The following is an 18,131-nucleotide window of genomic DNA, read 5'->3' on the forward strand; positions in this document are numbered from 1 at the left end:
ACCAACCCAAAAAAATCCCCCCTGCTTTGGCCCCTCCACCTCCAGTCTATATATTTGAAATAAACTGGTTATTCAAGGTTTTGTTGGTGGTAATTCCCATTTTTTTGGTGGGCAGGGACCTCAAATTCCTGGTGCTGGGAATTTTTATTCCAGAGTTTATCCATGAGAGGATAAATCTCATTTACCTCTGAGCCTGTTGGAAGGAAATAACAGAATTGGGGATGCCCCATCCCCATCAAAATTCTCAGTTTTCAATTTATCAAATTTCTCTATTTCTCAAAATTTGGGGAGAGGGGGTAAAAATGAGGGGGACAATTGCCAGAAAAAGACAGAAAAAGAGGCAAAAAAAAAAAAAAAGGTAATTTTATTAAAGCCAGACACTCTGATAGAAAAGAAAAATTATAAAGGGAAAAAGGAAAATAATAAAAAGCAACCCTTTTGTCACGGGAATTACAACGGTCACACACAACTACCCATGGCATCCACGGTGACACGGGGGAAACAGCGGGGGGGTGGCACAGGGTGGGGGGGTCCCCTCCCTCCCCTCCCTTGCTTTTCCCCTGTGCGAGGCTTTTTTTTTTTACATTTTTCTTCGGTTTTTTCCTTTTTTTTTTCCTCCATTTTCTACTATTTTTTGTACTTTTTGTTCCTTTTATTTCCTTTTTAAAACAGTTCACGAGAAAATTCATGCGGAAGAGAGAGAGAGAGAGAGAGACACACGACGGCGTAGAAACCCCAAAACAGCCTCTAAGGAGAACCAGAAATTCCTTGTTTTTCCTTTTTTTTTTTTTGGCGTTTTTTTACTTTTTCTTCTCAGTTTGTCCTTTTTTTTTTGTCCTTTTCAGAGTCGTAGCCTTTTTTTGTTTGTTTGTTTTGAAACAACATCCAGACGAGTAAAGCGGGGAGCGCATGCAGTGGGCGCCTCCGACACATGCACGATGCAGGCAGCGCTTGGGTTTGGGCTTTTTTTGTCATTTTTACACATTTTCCTCTTTTTTTAAATAATTTTTAAATTATGCTTTTCCTGGTCTGAACCAGAATTGAGTTGTTTTGTTGTTAATTTTGATTTTTTTTGTTATTGTTGTCTTCTTGCTTCAGCGAGGGATTTGCACGATGCCATGAAGGGGACGGACGCACACGCACGCGGGGACATCACACTCACGGGGACACCAGCCGGGAAAAGGGGACACTGGGGGGGGTTTGGGGACAGCTTGGGACCTGCCACCCCCTCACCTGGCGCTGTCACCCCTTGCTTTGTCACTGTCACCTCCCTACTCTGAGCCAGTAACACCGAGCTGGGAGGCATGGCTTGGGGACAAAGTGCGGGTGGGAAACGGGACAATGCTCCCCAAAATTGGTGATAGCTTGGGGACACCAAGGTGGGGACACCAAGGTGGGGACACTGAGGACAGCCCCCTCCAGTGTCATTTTTGGGGGTGTGCCCATGGAGGGTGGCAATTGTCACCTCCTCATGTAGATGTCCCAATGGAGGTGGTACTTGTCACCCTCCCATGACATTTTTCAGCGTGTCCACAAGGGGGCGACACTTTTCACCCCTCCCCATCAGGTTTTGAGGGTGGCATTTTGGGGTGGCACTTGTCACCCACCCCATGCATGTGTCCCCAAAGAGGTGTCAATTGTCACCCCCATGTCGTTTTTGGGGGTGTCCCCATGGAGGGTGGCAATTGTCACCTCCTCATGTCTGTGTCCCAATGGAGGTGGCACTTGTCACCCCCATGACATTTTTGAGAGTGTCCACAAGGGGGCGACACTTGTCACCGCCTCATGTCATTTCTGCGCGTGTCACCACAAGGGTGGCAATTGTCACCCCCATGACATTTTTGAGGGCGTCATAAAGGAGGATGTCATTGTCACCTGCCATCTGGGCGTCCCCACGGGGATGGCACTGCCACCTCTCCATATGTGAGTCATTGTCAGCCCTCCATTTTGGTGTCCCCACAGGGGTGGCATTGTCACCCATAGAGGATGGCATTGTCACCTCCCATCTGGGCGTCCCCAAGGGGCTGGCACTGCCACCTCTCCATTTTGGTGTCCCCAAGGGAGTGGCATTGTCACCTCCACGTGGGTGTCCCAAAAAGGGGTGACATTGTCACCCGTGGAGGATGGCATTGTCACCCTCATCACCTCCATCTGGGTGTCCCCGAGGGGGTGGCATTGTCACCTCCTATGTTGGTGTCCCCAAGTGGGTGGCATTGTCACCCATGGGGGATGGCATTGTCACCTCCATCTGGGTGTCCCCACAGGGGTGGCATTGTCACCTCCCCCCATTTTGGTGTCCCCAAGGGGATGGCATTGTCACCTCCAGCCAGCAGAGCTCGGGATCTGTCGCTGCGCCCTCCCTGGGGTGACACAAGGTGACGGGAGGTGACACCGCGGGGCATGGGAGGGGACAGCGCCAGGTGCCACCACCGGCCCAGCCCCGGGAGCTGCGGCTTTGCTACAGAGAATTCACTTTGGTACCGAGAACAGAAATTAATTAAAAACAAAATTAATTCCAAACGTGTCAGTGACTGCTATTGCTGCTGGCACTGGGGGTGGGCGGGGGTCCCCAGGGCCACCAGGGGACACCTGGGGACACCTGGGGACAAGGAGAGAGGGCGGGGACTCAGCGCGAGGGCGATGAAGCCGCTCTGGGAACCACGAGGAGCTCTAAACCTAAGCAGGGATTTTAAATCCACCCCCTAAATAATACCGTGACGTGATTTATTTATTTCTCTTCTTTTTCCTTTTTTTTTAAAGTTTTTTTTTTAAGTTTTTTTTCCCCTCTTTAAATATTTATATATAGATTTATATTACGTATATTATATATATATAATATGTAAATATATTTTTTAAAACAATATAAAATGTTAAGACACTTCACTTAAATGTAAAGAGTTGCTTTTTTTGCAATCCAAAGAAATTGCATCATGATTTTTTTTTTCATTTTTTTTCCTTTCTTTTTTTGGTCTTTTTTTTTTTTGGTTTTTTGTTCTTTTTTGTGTGTGTTTTCTCTTTGTTATTCAAAAAAAGGCTCTCATTTCTTCTGTACAAAAATGATCGAGATACAAAAAAAACAAATTAAAAAAACAAAACAAAACAAAAAACCAGAGGAGGGGGAAAAGGAAGAAAAAAGGAATTGAAATTTAAAAAAAACCGAAAATAATCAACCCAAGGACGAAACAGAGAACGGAAGGAGTGATTGGATCTTGTGCTGCACACACAGAGCACACGCACACACACACCTGGGCACACCTGGGTGCACCTGGGGTACACCTGGGAGCACCTGGGAGTACCTCGGCACCACCCAGTGCACCTGGCACAACCTGTGGAGCACCTGGGCCCACCTGGAGTACACCTGTGCCCACATGGGCCCACCTGGAGCACATCTGGCCACAGCTGGCTGCACCTGGAGCCCACCTGGGCACAGGTGGGTACAGCTAGGGCGCACCTGGGGCATACCTGGAGCGTACCTGAGCACACCTGGGGTGTACCTCGGCACACCTGGAGCCCACCTGGGCACACCTGGGGTGTACCTGGGGCCTACCTGGGCCCACCTGTGGCACACCTGAGGCCCACCTGGGCACACCTGGCCCAGCCCCGCTGCAGGGAGGTGCCCACGGGCCCCCCGCCCGCTCTCCCCCAGGCCGGGCCGGGCCGGGGCTGCTCCCCCGGGGCTCCGGGCCCCCGTCCCGCCCGCCCGTCCCCACCGGGAGGGGACGGAGCCGCGGCCGGGTGCCCCCCACCCCGGCATCACCGCGCCCCGCTGGATCCCGGACCCCTCCCCAATTCACACCCGCGCCCTGCGGCCCCTCCGGCACTCCCGGGGACCCCCCGGCCCCCCTCGAGGGGACGCGGCGGCGGCGGCGGCGACAGCGGCGCGCGATGTCCCCGAGCCCCGCGGTGTCCCCGAGCCCTCGGCCCCGCCGGCCACCCACCGGCGAGCCCTGGCCGGAGCTGCGCTCTCCTCCTGCGGGGACACGGCCGCCGCTCCCGGCGCGCTCGGGGGCCGCTCCGGGGCTCGCTCCGGGGGTGTCCTCGGCCGCCGCTGCTTCCCGGTTTTCCGCCCGGTGGGAGCTGGAAGCTGCTCCTGGCTGGACGCTGGTGGGGGGAAGCTCTGAGAGCTCTTAAATAAACAGAAAAAAAAAAAAACAAAAAAAAAAAAAAAAAAAAAAAAAAAAAAAAAAACCAAAAAAGGAGGGGACGGGAAAGGGGGGAAAAGAGAGGGGGGGACCAAACCAACAGCGATCCAAAGGGGAGGGGAAAAAAGGAGAAAAGGAGGAAAAACCAAAAAAAGAGAGAGAGAGAAACAGAAAGTGGCTGGTTGGCCATGGCGGAGCGGGAGGGGACACAGAGGTCGGGCCGAGGCGCGGCACAGGCGAGACAACATAAGTTCGTTTGGCGGAGCGGAGGCGACAAGAACATGGATCAAACAGAAAGAGGAGGGGACACAGGTGGCGGATTCCCTCCAGAGCGCCTCAGGGAGAAGCCAAGTCCCAGGGAGGAAGAGGAGCCCGAGGAAGAGAGGAGGAGCCCCCCGGAGCAGGAGAGCGGCCGGGCGGAGCTGGCAGGGGCGCTCAGAATGAGATGGAGGAGTTCCTGGCCCCAAAGGAAGTCAATACGGGGATGGATGTTCTGCCAGCTGCGGGTTTTTCTGAGACCGTGGGGGAGGTCTCACTGGCCTCTTTAGATGGTCTAGTGGCCTGGAAAGAAAAGCAAGATTCAAGGAGGACGAGGACGAGGAGAAAGGGGTGGAAAGTTTGAAGAAAAATAAAGAAAAAGCTTAAAAAAAAAAAAAAAGAAGACAAAAGAAAGGAATAAAAAAGAGGGAAAAAACCAACAAAAACAAAGACAGGAAAAACCCAGAAACAACCGAGAAGCGAAGGGAGTTGGTTCAGAAGCAGCACTGAGTCAGGCCTGAGGTCAAGCAGCTGGAAAAGGGCCACCACAAAGAGCACGACAAGAGCGGGTCCCACGTGTCACTGCACGGGCAGGGGACGGCCCCGAGGGGAAAGGACGGACGGACGGACAGACGGGCACACGGACACACAGGCACACACAGCCGGGGGGGCACAGGGGACACGGGGGAGGCACAGGGGGGACAAGAAGGGCAGCGTTAGAGCGGGCACAGTCCCCGGGGCAGCGCCCGAGGGCGGCCGTGCCCACCCTGTCCCTGTTCCTGTTCCTGTCCCTGTCCCTGTCCCCGCCGTGCCAGGGGGGCACGGGCACGGCCCGACCCGGCTCGGGAGTGACACCGAGAACCCCCAGGGATGGGGAGAGGGATTTGGGATCCTCCAGCCCCACCTCGCCCCCAGTGAAGGGGCTGGGCTGCGGGGGGACACCCCCAAATCCTGCATGGGGATAGAAGTGACACAGAAAGTCCTGTTGAGGCCACCCCAGCGAGGGCCACGTGGGACAGAGGCGTCACCAAGGTGGTGACACCGAACAGGCGGGGCTGTGCTGCTGGGTGGCCTCCAGGGGAGGGGACCTGGTGGCCTCAAGGGGTGGGGAGATGCTTCCCGGCCCCTCAGGTTTGTCCGGTGTCCAGTGCAGGAGGAATCCAGAGGGAATCCCTGCCCCTCCCTGATTCCATGGGGTGGGACAACCCCACACGCCAGAGGGGACACTCAGGGACACCCTGAGCTTGAGGACCTCAAAAAGACCCCAAAAACCCTCCAAAAACCTCAAAAAACCTCCATGGGGAGGTTTTTCTACTGGGAATGGAGCAGCCGAGGGGGGTTTCGCCCTGTTTGCCAACAGGTGCCCGTTTTGCTCATTCCACATTTTTCCCCCCAAACCCTGATGTGAGGAGCTGGGAAATCCTTTGGATTGTCCGGCGGGGCTGACGGATGCACGAGGATGAGCAGAATTGGGTTTATTGCACGGTTTGGGGGTGGAAAAGGGGCCAAGACACAGAGCAGGGGCAGAGCTGGGCTCCGGGTGAACCCGCCCGTGGTGCTGCTGCCCAGCAGGGGTGAAGGGGCGCTGGGAGGGGGGACAGGCCAGCAGGGAGGGACAGAGGGATGCCGCCCAAGTGGCCGTGATCCCCCGGCCAGCTGGGAATGCACGGCCAGCACTGGGGTGACAGCAGGGACAGAGGGGGGAGCCCCGGAGCTGCCCCCGGGTGGGTGGGGAGGGGTCAGTGCTGGCTGCTGGCTGCTGGGGATACTCCATGGCACCCCAAAACGCTTCTCTTCCAGCTGCTGTGGCCCACTTGCCCTGTCCCCACAGTGCCACCACCCCACCTGGGACACCCCAAGCTGCTTCTGTGGGGGCACGGGGGGGCCCGGCTCCCCAAAACCTCCCCAGGCAGGGAATCCCCATCCCCACGTGGCTCTGCCATGCTCATCAAGGAGGTGGCACTGTCCCCCGGGGTGAGGGGACAACGTCAGGGCTCAGCCACCCCCTCAGGGTGACACCCAGCACTGGGGACAAACCCTTCAGCCTCATCCCACAGCGAGGATGAGTTCGTGACTCTCTCGTGTCCCTGTCCCCAGCCCCAGGGCAGGCACAGAGTGTGACGAGAGCCCCTCCCGCGCCGCCACCACCGCGTCCCTCTGTCCCCAACCCCGCCGGGCTCAGCCGAAGCCAAGAAGGCACCAAGGAAGGGAGGATGCAGTCCCAGAACTCATCCCCGGCTCGGGTGTGCCCGGCTCGGGCCATGTCCAGCTCAGGTGTGCCCGGCTCAGGTGTGCCCGGCTCGGGTGTGCCCGGCTCGGGCCGTGCCCTGGGTGGTGCCAGGGCTGCGGGCAGCCCCGGGGCGGCTCTAGGGGTGGAGTACCTGCTGCTGGCCCTGGATCCGCATGTACTCCATGCGCTGCTTGATGTGCTTGCCCTTGTCGGGGCTGCCCTGCTGGCCCTGCTTCAGCCGTGACGCCGGATTCACCACCTTCATGGCCGGGATGGAGACGCCGCCGCTCTGCCGGGACACAAAATCCGGGGAGAAAGGGTTAAAATCGGCCGGTGGAGCCCTGGCCGGCACCGCTGGGTGCCCGGAGCTGCGCCACCCCTGCCAGCGCTGCCCGAGGGGACAAGGCCGGGCCGGGACCGGGTCACCGGCTCGCCCCGAGCTCCAAACCCCGCCAGGACTTACCGGGAGGCACCCGAGAGGGAGTTTAGGGACACACGGCAAACACCGGGACACCGAGGGCGGGACGGGACAGCCCGCGGGGCCGAGAGAGAGGGAAAGAGGCGGCGGCAGGCAGAAGCAGATTCCAGGTGGGAACGGCGGCAGTGGGAGTACAGAGGAGTTTATTTGCTGTGCACAGGTGAGGATACACAGACGGCAGTGCCACACACACCCCGTGTCCCCTCCCGTGCCAAGGTCCCCTCCTGCCTGTCCTGCTCCAGCCCAGGCTGGGGAATCCCTGGCTCAGGTGAAGCCCTGGGATCCTTCCGGGGGGGACACGGGGGATTCCCGCAGCTCCAGCACGAGGAAATCACCAAAGGATGGAATATCCTCAGCTGGAAGGGACCCTCGAGGATCAGAGTGCAAATGCCAGCCCTGGAGAGCCCCACAAGCGCCTGTGCCACACCATCCCCGGCATTCCAGCGCTGGGAATCTTCCCTGAATGTGACACCAGCCTGCCCTGCCCTGCCCTGCTTTAGGAATGACCCATCACAGCCTCTCCCATCTCAGCCTAACCCTGAGCCTGGATTTGCCCCAGCCCCAGCAGTAAATCCATCCCGCAGCTCCGCTTCCTGTTTCCCGGGAAAAAAAACTGGGAAAAATTGCAGCTACAGCCCCGTTCACCCAGCGAGAGCCCCCGAGGAGGGAGCGAACGGCTCCAAATGGAAAAGGAGATTTATTCCCCAGCGCTGGCTGTTAATAAAGGAGCAGGTTGTCGTCGCAGCGGAGCTCAGGGCATTTTTCCCCTCCCTGTTTTTCTCAGATATTCAGCTGGATTCCACCAGAAAGCAATTTGGGATGGCTTCAGGGAGCTCGTGCTGTGCTTTAATTAGGAGAAACATCTGCCAGGCTCCGGCTGCCGCTCGTTAGGAGAGGGATTTTATGGAAAATGGTGAAACTGAGAGCGGTGCTTCGGCACCAGCCCTGGCCGACCCTGTGGGATGCTCTTGGACCCCGTGGGATGCCCATGGACCCTGTGGGATGCTCTTGGATCCCGTGGGATGCCCATCTTGGACCTGGTGATCCAAAATCCTGCCAGAGCAGAAGAATCCCCCTCATCCAGGGTCTAATTCCAGTACAGGATCAGCCAGCACCACCCGGCACTGTGTCCCTTCCAGCTCCTGCCTGGCTCACTCCTGCCCTTCCCAAACCCCTCCAAGAGTCAGGGAGAAGAGGAAGATTCGTTCTCCAGCTCGGCTCTGCCTGGAGGTGGAGTCACAGAGAGGGAGCAGGCAGAGGAAGAGACATCAGAGCGAATCCAGGGCAGAGCAGGGCACGGGGGAGAAGAGAAAATGAACCTGGGGCGTGCTGGGGGGCAGCTGCGGCTTGGGGAGCAGCGCTGGCTTGGTCCTGCTCGCAAAGGGACTCTCGGCAGCGCCGTCCTTGGCCTGGCTGAGGTCCAGCGCGGTGTCACCGTCGCAGCCTCCGTGCCCGAGGTCCCCCAGGCTCCTCCCGGCCTCCTCGGGTCCCGGCGCGTCCCTGGGGAACGCGAATTCCACGGCGGGATGGCTGCTGATCTCGCTGATGGTCATCTCTAGCTCGCGGATGGTTTCCTCCAGGCTGTCCAGTCTCTGGTAGGTGTCCTCGTAAATCTCCTTTTTCCCCGGGCCCGCGGGGTTCAGGTGGCCTCTGCAGAGCCCCTCTGACGCTTTCCCCGCCCCTCCGGGGCCGCCCCCGGGGGCCGCAGCCCCTCCGTCCCATCCCGGCGGTGCCGCGGCGGGGCTGCACCGGGCCGGGCTCCGCTCCGGGGGCGGCTGCTCCGCCCGGGAAAGTCCCGCTGCCCTCGGGGCGGGGTCCCTGCCCGCGGGCACCCCGGGATGTGCCCCTGGATGGGCCGGAGGGCTCTGCTCCCTCCATGCGGCTTTGGGCGCCCCAGGTGAGTGTCCAGGAGCGAGCCTGGCTCCTCTTTGGGAGTCCCCATGGCCAGCGGGAATTTGGGGAATGATCCCGGCACCCACGGAGGGGAGTGCGGCCTCCGCAGCTCCAGAACCTTCCCCGCGGCTCCGAGGAGGCTGCACAGCCTCGGTATTTTGGGGACAAGCCTTGTCACCGCCTCCTGGCCTGCCGGCAGCGTCCAGAGCCGCGTCCCCTCTTTGTTCCCCCATTTTATCCCTCGGGAAAGGCGGGGCTGCCAAGGGAAACGCCCGGGATGCGCTGCCGGGGGGCTGCGGGGCTGGAGGGGGCTCCTGTGCCAGCGGGGACTTTGGGGAGCTGCCAGGAGCCGCCACTCGGCCTCTCCTGGTCCCCTCGGGTGGCAGCTGCCCTGCCGGTGCTGCTCTGCCCGGTGCCACCCACAGCTCCGGCTCGGCTTCGGGGCTCGGCGGCTCCGACACCCACTCGGTGAGCACGATCTGGGGCAGGGAGAACGCCCGGCTGGCCGGGGCTGCCGGCGCCAGCGGCTCCTAGGTAGAGAATTCAGACAGGTTAGGCGCCAGGAGGCAGCGGGGTTTGCCTGGGGAGGCACCACGGGGCGCCACAAATTATTGGGGTCCCCCACGCTGGCACCTCTGGGCATGGCAGAGCTCCTGGTGGGAGTTTGGGAAGGAAGGGAGGCTCAGCTCCCTCCGGCCCGTCCCATATATCCCAGCGGGATTCACGGCATGGTCAGGGGCTGGAGGGTATTGCTCAGCTCCCTCCTCCAGCCCTGACATCCCACAGGGATCCACAGCATGGACAGGGCTGGAAAGGGATGTTCAGTTCCCTCCTGCCCAGCCCTACATCCCATCGGACCCAGAGCATGGACAGGGCTGGAAAGGGATGTTCAGTTCCCTCCTGCCCAGGCCTGACACCCCACAGGGACCCAGAGCATGGACAGGAAATGGAAGGGGATGTTCAGCTCCCTTCTCTAGCCCTGATGTCCCAGTGGGACCCACAGCATGGGCACGAGCTGGAAAAGGATGTACAATTCCCACAGATCCACCAGGACCCAGAGCACAGACAGGGAATGGAGGGGAAGCTCAGTTCCCTCCTGTCCAGCCCTGACATCCCATTGGAGCAAAAAGCTTCAAATCAAAACCCAAACACCGGGCTCTGCTCCAACCCTTCCCTTTCCGCGCGCTCGGGGCGGGGTCTCCCCTGCACCGCCCGCCCCCGGTGCCGTGAGAGCGGCGGGCGGTGCCCGTGCCGTGCCCGGTGCCGTGCGGGGCGGCCCGGGAGCCTCCCCGAGCCGCGGCCGTGGGTTAGTGCTGGCTCCGGTGCCGTGTGAGTGCCGGGAGCGAGGCGGTGAGGACAGAAGGTGGTGATTAGTCGGTTAAATCAGAGAAAAGCAGCAGAAGTGAGCTGAGAGGAGGCAGAGGAGGAAGGTGAGAGCGCAGCCCGTGGAGCCGTTACCTTCCATCCTTCTGCTGCCACCGTGGTTCCCCACGGCTCGGAGTGGCCCGGGGACACGGCCTCGAGGGGCTCACAGCAGGGCACGGGGAGAAAAGGGGAGGCTGAGCTCCGCTGAAACACCTGGGGAGTCAAACACGGCTGTTGGAGCGAGGGAGGGGCGACCTGGGTCTGCAGCGGGGTCACGGCCCGAGCGGGGCTCGCAGCAGGAGGGGTGGTGACGGCTGGCAAGGACAGAGGCAGCATTTTCCCCTGTGCTGCTGGCAGGGCCACCTGTCACCTGGCCAGCTGTGCCATCAGAGCCCTGGCCAGCAGTGTCACTGGTCCTCTGGCCAGGAGGGTCACTGGTCCAGTCTGGCAGCATCACTGGTTCCCCTGCCTGCAGCATCATCACCTGTCCCACACCTGCACCATGCCCAGTTCTCCTCCCTCCTGGAGGAAAACCATCCAAGGAAAAACCATCCAAGAAAATACCACCCCCTCCCCACTGCGGCACCTGTGCCGTGCTCAAACCCAGGTGAGTCCGGCTTAAATCTCAGGGTGGGAGGGAAGTGCAGAAGGAACATCCAGCTGTGCAGCACCCAGCTGTGCAGCAGCCAGGTGTGACACACCTGTCCCCAGCAGTGCCACTGCTCTGTCCTCGCGGCCCTGGGCAGAGCAGGGACCCCGGTGCGGTTCCGGTGCTGGGGATGTCACCCCGAACCACTCCCCCGAGCTGTCCCCCGAGCAGAAGGGCGGGGCGGTGTCACCTGCGGGCGGTGCCACCTGCGGGCGGGGTCCCGGGGTCCCGCCCCCCTCCCGCGCTCACCTCCAGCTCGGCGATGATCCGGTCCTCGTCGTCGTCGTCCTTGACGGCCGAGGCGATGATGGGCGGGGTGGATGCGGGCCGGACCACCTCGGACACCGCCCGCCTCAGCTTCACCTGCGGCTTCGGCGTCTCCAGCTCCTCCGACTCTGCCTTCTGCCGGGGGGAGCGCGCCGTGAGGGCACCGGGAGGCACCGGGAGGCACCGGGAGGCACCGGGGGGCACCGGGGGACACGGAGGGACACCGGGGGACACCCGCCCTGCCCATCCCAGCCCAGCCACCACCCTCACCTTCATAAAGCCGGGCTCCTTCTTGCTGGTGACGATGACCTCTCCGCTGCGGGTCGTGGTCAGCCCGTGCGACGAGGGGAAGCTCCGGCGGGGCGGGGGAGGCGGCGGCGACTTGGAGGGTTTCTCGGTGCGGTACCGCGGCACCGTCAGCTCGTCTGGGCACAAAGGGGGCTCTAAGGGACCCTGCCCCTCTCATCCAACCCCCGCACCTTGGGGACAGCACCGCGCACCTCCAGCCTCGCCTCTGGAGGCGACCCCATCCCTCCCCACCCCATACCTGAGCCCCGGCGGCCGTTGGGGTCCCCTTTGCCCCCCGATTTGGGGGTGTGCTGTGGCTTGGAGGGTTTGTGCTCGGGTGTGGAGGCGGCGCTGCCGCTGCCCGGGGTTTGTTTGTGCTTGGCTGCGAATTCCAGGTCGGGGATGGCCTTCATGAGCTCGGCCTGCGTCTCCTCCAGGAGCCGGTTGATGTCCTTGGCGCTGTACTGGGTGAGCGCCGCCCGCTTCTCCTCCCAGTCCCGCTCGGCCGCCTGCGGACACAGAGCCTGCTCCAGCCCCGTCCCTGGCAGGAAGGACGTGACCCCAGAGCCCCGTGACTCCCCCAGACCCGCTGCGAGGAGCTGGGGGGCGGATTTTTACCCCTGTCCTCAAATTTCACAGAATCACCAGGTTGGAAGAGACCTCCAAGATTATCGAGTCCCATCCAGCCCCAGCACCTCAACTCAACCCTGGCACCCAGTGCCACATCCAGGCTTTGTTAAGCACACCCAGGGATGGTGACTCCACCACCTCCCTGGGCAGAACATTCCAGAACTTTATCACCTTTCTGTAAAAAACATTTTCCCAATATTCAACCCAAATTTCCCTCGGTGCACCTGTGTCCTCTGGTTCTGTCAGTTCCTGGAGAAAGAGCCCAGCCTCACCTGAGCACAGGCACCTTTCAGGAGCTGTGCAGGGTGATGAGGGCACCCCTGAGTCTCCTTTTCTCCAGGTGGGCACCCCCAGCTCTCATCCAACCCCTCTGCAGCAAAGGCGCTGCCAGCGCTCCTCCATCAAGGAGCAGAAGGGTGGGCACTGCTCCCACTCCCATTTTCACCTTCCCAGACCCTCCTGAGGAGCCCCCCCGAGCTGAGCCCCCCAGATCAGGCTCTCACCTCCACAGACACGGCTTTGTCCGCGCTCTTCTTGCTGGGGGTCTCAGGCCCCGTCTGCGTCTTGGCGGGCACCATCTCCGGGGCCCGTGAGGGGTTATTGCTCTTGCCGGGGTGGCTCTGGGGCTGTGGGGTGAAGCCCAGGGGCTCGGGGGTGCCCGTCAGGTGGTGCAGGCTCACGGGAGGGCTGGTGGGCATCTCCAGCTCCAGCCCTTTGCTGAAATCCGTCTCCGGGGCCACCTTCTTGGGCGACTGGCTCAGGCTGCTGGGCGAGCTCCACACGCCCTCCTCCACTTGTCTAGGGCAGAGCGGAGGCACTGAAGGGCCGGGGGGCACGGGGAGGGCACAAAATCCTCATTTCCTCAAGGCTGAGGTGCTCTGGGCTGGGCTCGGTGCTGGTTTGGGGGGGCCTGTCCGGAATGGGGATCCCTCCAAACGCTTCCCCTGCTCCAGACCCGGCTGGAGCTGCCCTTGGGATCGAGGATTTATTCGGGATGAGGGCGCTGCGGGTTCCTACAGGCTCGTTTCCCTGGGAAACAGGGCTAGAGCAGAGCCCGGGGCCATCCCAGAGGGCGGCCGGGCAGAGAGCCGTCCCTAATGGGATCCTAATGGGATCTTAATGGGATCCTAATGGGATCAGGCAGGTGAAATCCACCCCGCAGCGGCTCCGGGAGAGGATTTTTCTCTGGCTGAGGATTTTTCCACCACAGAACAGCTCCCTGCTCCTCGGGAAAGAGGCTTCTGCTCACGCCAAGGGCTGTGTGTCTGTCCTGATGTAAAATCCTGCTTTATTCCCAAGGAAAAATGAGGTTTGTATCAAAAGAGGGGGTCCTACACACACCTGGAAAGGGCTGAGGGTATTTTTGGGGTGCTTTAGCAGAAAAAAGAGGCTTTTACCAAAAAGGGTTCCCATCCACTCCTGGAGAGGACCGTGAGGGTGTTTTTGGGGTGCCTTAGCAGAAAAAGGAGGCTTTTATGGAAAGAGGGGGGGCCTGGAAAGGACTGAGGGTATTTTTAGGGCCCTCTTTTTGGGGTGCTTCAGCAGAAAAATGATCATTTTGTGCACACCCCTTGGATGCTCTCCCGCCCTGAGAGTTTGGGATGCACAGAGAGGAGGTGGCACAAAGGGGACAGACGTGGCACAGTGGGGACAGAGGCGGCACAAAGGGGACAGAGGTGGCACAAAGGGGACAGAGGCGGCACAGTGGGGACAAAGGGACACCGAGGGCGTGGCTGTGCCCTCGGGGCTCACCTGCGGATCTGCGCCAGCGTGTCGGTGACGGTCTTGCAGCGCTTGAGGAGCCCGTCCAGGCGGTTGGGCTCCTCCTTGAGGAACTTGACGGCCTCCACCTCCACCCGCAGCACCACGCGCATCTTGCTCTGCAGGCTGGGGAACTGGGCTGCCAGGGGACACCGCTGTCACCCCTGTGACCCTCCTACTGCCCAGCTGGCACTGCCAGGGCCGCCAGGACCCCATGCCATGGGTGTCCTGCCAGGTGGGGCAGGATGGATCCAGGGAAAGTCTGGATTGATGGGTCCAGCCCGATTTTAGGGTGGAGGTGTCCCCTCTACAGCTGTGGCACAGGGTGTGGCAGTGATGGGCACCTGGGAGGGCAGGGGACCACCCTGGCAGGGACAAACCCCTAGATCCAGGGCAGGGAGAACCTGGAGAATCCCAAGAGAAAACACAAATCTGGGAAATCCAGGAGAATCTCAGGTGCAAACACCCAAATTCCAGGCCAAGGAAAATCTGGAATATCCAGGGATGGAGCAGGGAAACTCCGGAAGGCTCTGTTTGCTCCCCAGCCCCTCCTCACCCTTCAGGTCCGTCAGGGTCTCCCCCAGCTGCTTGAGCACCACGGCCTTCTCCTCCAGCTCCTGCGCCGGGATCAGCCGGTGGTTGTGCGCCAGATCCTTCTGGATCTTCTCCACGGACTTCTCCAGGTCACTGGGAGGACAGGGGAGGGCAGGGGGTCACTGGGGGGGCCACTGCTGGGTCAGGAGGGTGGAGAGCCCCGAGGGTGGCAGCGGGAGAGGGGAACACTGGGATGGGGACCCCTCCTCAGGCTGGGCTGGGGACCCATCCTCATGTAGGGACATGGTTACTGCATAGGGACCCCCTCATCTGGGGACATGGTCACTGCCTGGGGACCCCTCCTCTTGTAGGGATGTGGTCACTGCATGGGGACCCCTCCTCACTCAGGGACATGGTCACTGCATGGGGACCCCCTGATTTGGGGACATGGTCATTGCATAGGGACCCCCATCTTGGTGCCACGCCCTGGGCAGTGCAGAGCTGCTCTGTGCCCCCTGTCTGTCTCTCCCATGCGGGCTCACTTGAGCTGCTGGGTGATGAGCTCCTCCTCGTTGAGGTAGCGCAGCCGCTCCTCCTCCACCAAGCTGCGCTGGCGCTGCAGAGGGTCCTCGTGCTTGCGCATCGTGTCCGTCACCCGCACGCTCAGCTCCGTCTCCGTCCGCCGCAGCAGCGACTTCACCGTCTCCTGGTTCTGCAGCTGTGGGGAGGAGCAGGAGGAGGAGGGGTCAGGCTGAGAGAGACCCCCTCAGGAGGGGAAACAGGTCCTGATGAGGGAGCAGCCCTGAGATGGGCGAGGAGAGGGATCCCTAAGCCTGAAATTGGGAAAGATCCCTGAGCTGGGCATGGGGAGGGATCCCTGGGGTTGGAGTGGGGAAGGATCCCTGGGATTAGATTTGGAAAAGATCTCTGGGGTTGAATTTGGAAAAGATCCCTGGAGCTGGATGCAGGAAGGATCCCTGAGGTTGGAGTGGAGAGGAATCCCTGAGCTTGGGTTTGGATCCCTAGGGCTGGAATATGAGGGGATTCCTGAGCTCAGATTTGGAAGGGATCCCTGAGCTTGGCTTTGGGGACGTTCCCCGAGCTCATCTCCAGGACAGATCCCCGAGCTCTCCCACACCAACCCCAGCGCACAAAGGGGATTTTCCCGTCCCAACCCAGTAAGAGCTGGCTCAGATCCGGGGTCCCCCCTCCCCAGGTGCCCACCTGCAGCTTCTTGAGCTGCTGCAGCTGGTTGCGGAGGTCGCTGGCGTTCTGCTGCAGGTCGTGCAGGTGCAGCTGCATGTGCAGGCGGGTGATGGCCGTGGGCTGCCCCGCCGGGGTGCTGGTGGCCGAGGGCGGCGGCGGCGCGGGCACCGGGGTGCCCATGCCACTGCGGCTGGTGGCTGGGGGGAAAGCAGAGGCTGCTGAGGGGTTTTGGTGCCCGGTTCTTTTCTTTCCCCACCCAATCCTTCATCTCTGGTGGTCTCCATAATTTCCCCATCCATGCTAAGCCCACCCTGAGGCCACCCCAGAGCAGAATGGGGGGACCCACTGGTTGCCAGTGATTCCATAGCATTTTAGCTTTTATATTTTTCAAATCCCATACTGCTTTAGGGAAATAAGTCTGAAATTCCAGTCAGCTGCTGCTCTCCTGTTTTATTCAGACAAAACAATTCCTCTCCAGGCCTGTAACTCAAGGACACCTCACTACCTCAGCCCCCAAAAAATATTTAAAAAGTGAATTGCAGGGAGGAACCAAACTGGGAGTAAATTGCTTCATTATCTGAATCTGTAATTGGAGGATTAACCCAAATTACATCAATTAATTGATACATAGGTGGACCAAACTTATAACTGTCTGAAAAACTCGTGACCATCTTCCATTTTGGGTGCAGCCCCTTGGGGAGGCTTTGTCTGCCCTTAACGTACCTGGAGGCCCTTCATTAAATAGATTAACTTTAATTCTCTTAACTCTGGTTTTAGGTAAGCCTGAAAAAGGCATCACCAGCACATGAGGAGCTGCAGAGCCCACTCTGGGACACCCACGGGGGTCCTGCAGGGCTGGGGGTCACTCACACGCTGATGGGGGGGTCCCGCCGTTGGTGGCTTCTGTCTTCTCACTGAAACCAAAGAGAGGAGGGGGCTGGGTGTGGGTGGGTTTGGTGTCCCCTGGGAGGGGGACAAACCCCCCAGGAGGGACATCCTGGCCCCGGGATCCCAGAGCTGCCCTCACCTGGGGGTCTCGGCCTCGGAGCCGCGGAGCAGCGCACTCTGCACCAGCCCCGTCAGGCTGGCGATCTGCTTCTCCATGGCCTCCATCCGCTCCCTGCGCCGGGAAAGGGACGGAGATGGGTCATGGGCTGTGTCTGCCACCACAGCCACCCCCCGTTTGCTCCTGGCCCTGCTCACAGCCCGTCTGTGCCACCCGGGAGCTGGGGACACGGCTGTCACCAGCTGCAGCCACGCTCCTCATTCCCTGTCTGTGCTGCCCGATTCCCCATCCCGACACCGCAGTGGGGACAGGGCAGCACCTTCCTCTGCTCCTCCTCCTCCTTCCCATCCACTCCTCCTCCCCCTCTGGTCAATACAAAATCCCCCTGTAGCAAAGCTCAAACCCACCGGGGATCCCAAATCCAAAGGCAACGGAAAACCTGGAACATCCCAGGTACAAACACAAGTCCAAAGAAACCGGGAGCATCCCAGGTGCCAATACCCCAATCCAGGAGATCCTGGAATATCCCAGGTGCAAACACAAATCCAGGAAAAGCTGGAGCACCCCAGGTGCAAGCACGCCACACCTTCTCTCACCTGGTCTCCGTGTCCTTGGCCGGTCCGGACGATCCGAAGCCCGAGAGCGGCCGCTCTGCAGGGCCAGGGAACAGCTCGGGGGGCCCAGACGAGCTGGGGTTGCGCGTTTTGCCCACGGGGCTGTCCATGAAGACGGAGGAGCAGGAATCCTTGCGGAAGGACTGACGGACGGGCGAGGAGCGGCTGGGCGGGCCCGAGTAGGGGCTGTGCGGGCTCTGCCCGGGCTCCACCATCTTCTGCGGGGACGAGGGCGGCATGCGGAAGCCCAGCCCGGGGCCGTACGTGTCGCTGTAGATGGGCGCATTGGGCTTGTACAAACTGTCCTCCAGCTCTGTCTGCAGTGCGGCCGCCGAGTAGGTGCTGAGTGACCGCACCGAGCCCCGCTTGTAGAGCCCCCCCGAGTAGCCAAAGGGGTCCCCCATGCCCGCCAGCGACTGCGTGGAGGTGATGCTGAGCCGGCCCTCGTGCACCATCCCATAGGGGTCCGCGTAGAGCCCCTCGTTCTTCACCAGCACCACGTTCTTGCCCGCCAGGTCCTCGTCGGGTTTGACGTCGCGGCGCTCCAGGATGGCACTAGGGCTGGGGGACACGCCCTGGGCGGGGGGCAGGCTGGACAGGCGCTCGCCGTGGTGCACGGGGCTGCCGGCGTACGAGGGCGGGCGGCCGCCGCTGTAGGACATGCGGGAGCGCGACGGCGACGAGGACTGCAGCACGGGCGGCGGGGAGCCCGAAGCCAGGTGGGAGGCTGGGGAGATGTTGTTGAGCCGGCGGGTGGGGGAGGATTCCCGGGAGGTGTAGACCATGTCCCGCTGTGGAATGGGGTGTGGG

At 60.8% G+C, this 18,131-nt stretch overlaps 1 protein-coding gene across 1 annotated transcript in view; it reads right to left on the reverse strand.

Moving 5' to 3' along the window:
- Positions 1-3,790: 3,790 nt before the first annotated feature.
- Positions 3,791-18,131, reverse strand: part of SRCIN1 (SRC kinase signaling inhibitor 1) — a 37,229-nt gene continuing 22,888 nt past the window's right edge. Inside the window, exons 7-21 of the mRNA XM_058820634.1 lie at positions 17,304-18,112; positions 16,729-16,821; positions 16,572-16,615; positions 15,720-15,898; positions 15,038-15,213; positions 14,518-14,648; positions 13,953-14,100; positions 12,704-12,998; positions 11,830-12,079; positions 11,553-11,707; positions 11,265-11,417; positions 10,460-10,579; positions 8,428-9,531; positions 6,782-6,919; positions 3,791-4,126 (exon numbers count right to left, since the gene is read on the reverse strand). Coding sequence (XP_058676617.1) covers positions 3,791-4,126; positions 6,782-6,919; positions 8,428-9,531; positions 10,460-10,579; positions 11,265-11,417; positions 11,553-11,707; positions 11,830-12,079; positions 12,704-12,998; positions 13,953-14,100; positions 14,518-14,648; positions 15,038-15,213; positions 15,720-15,898; positions 16,572-16,615; positions 16,729-16,821; positions 17,304-18,112 — 4,131 coding nt within the window. The remainder of the gene's footprint in view (positions 4,127-6,781; positions 6,920-8,427; positions 9,532-10,459; positions 10,580-11,264; positions 11,418-11,552; positions 11,708-11,829; positions 12,080-12,703; positions 12,999-13,952; positions 14,101-14,517; positions 14,649-15,037; positions 15,214-15,719; positions 15,899-16,571; positions 16,616-16,728; positions 16,822-17,303; positions 18,113-18,131) is intronic.

The sequence above is a fragment of the Ammospiza caudacuta genome, chromosome 27, assembly GCF_027887145.1.
Source record: "Ammospiza caudacuta isolate bAmmCau1 chromosome 27, bAmmCau1.pri, whole genome shotgun sequence".
NCBI lineage: Eukaryota > Metazoa > Chordata > Aves > Passeriformes > Passerellidae > Ammospiza > Ammospiza caudacuta.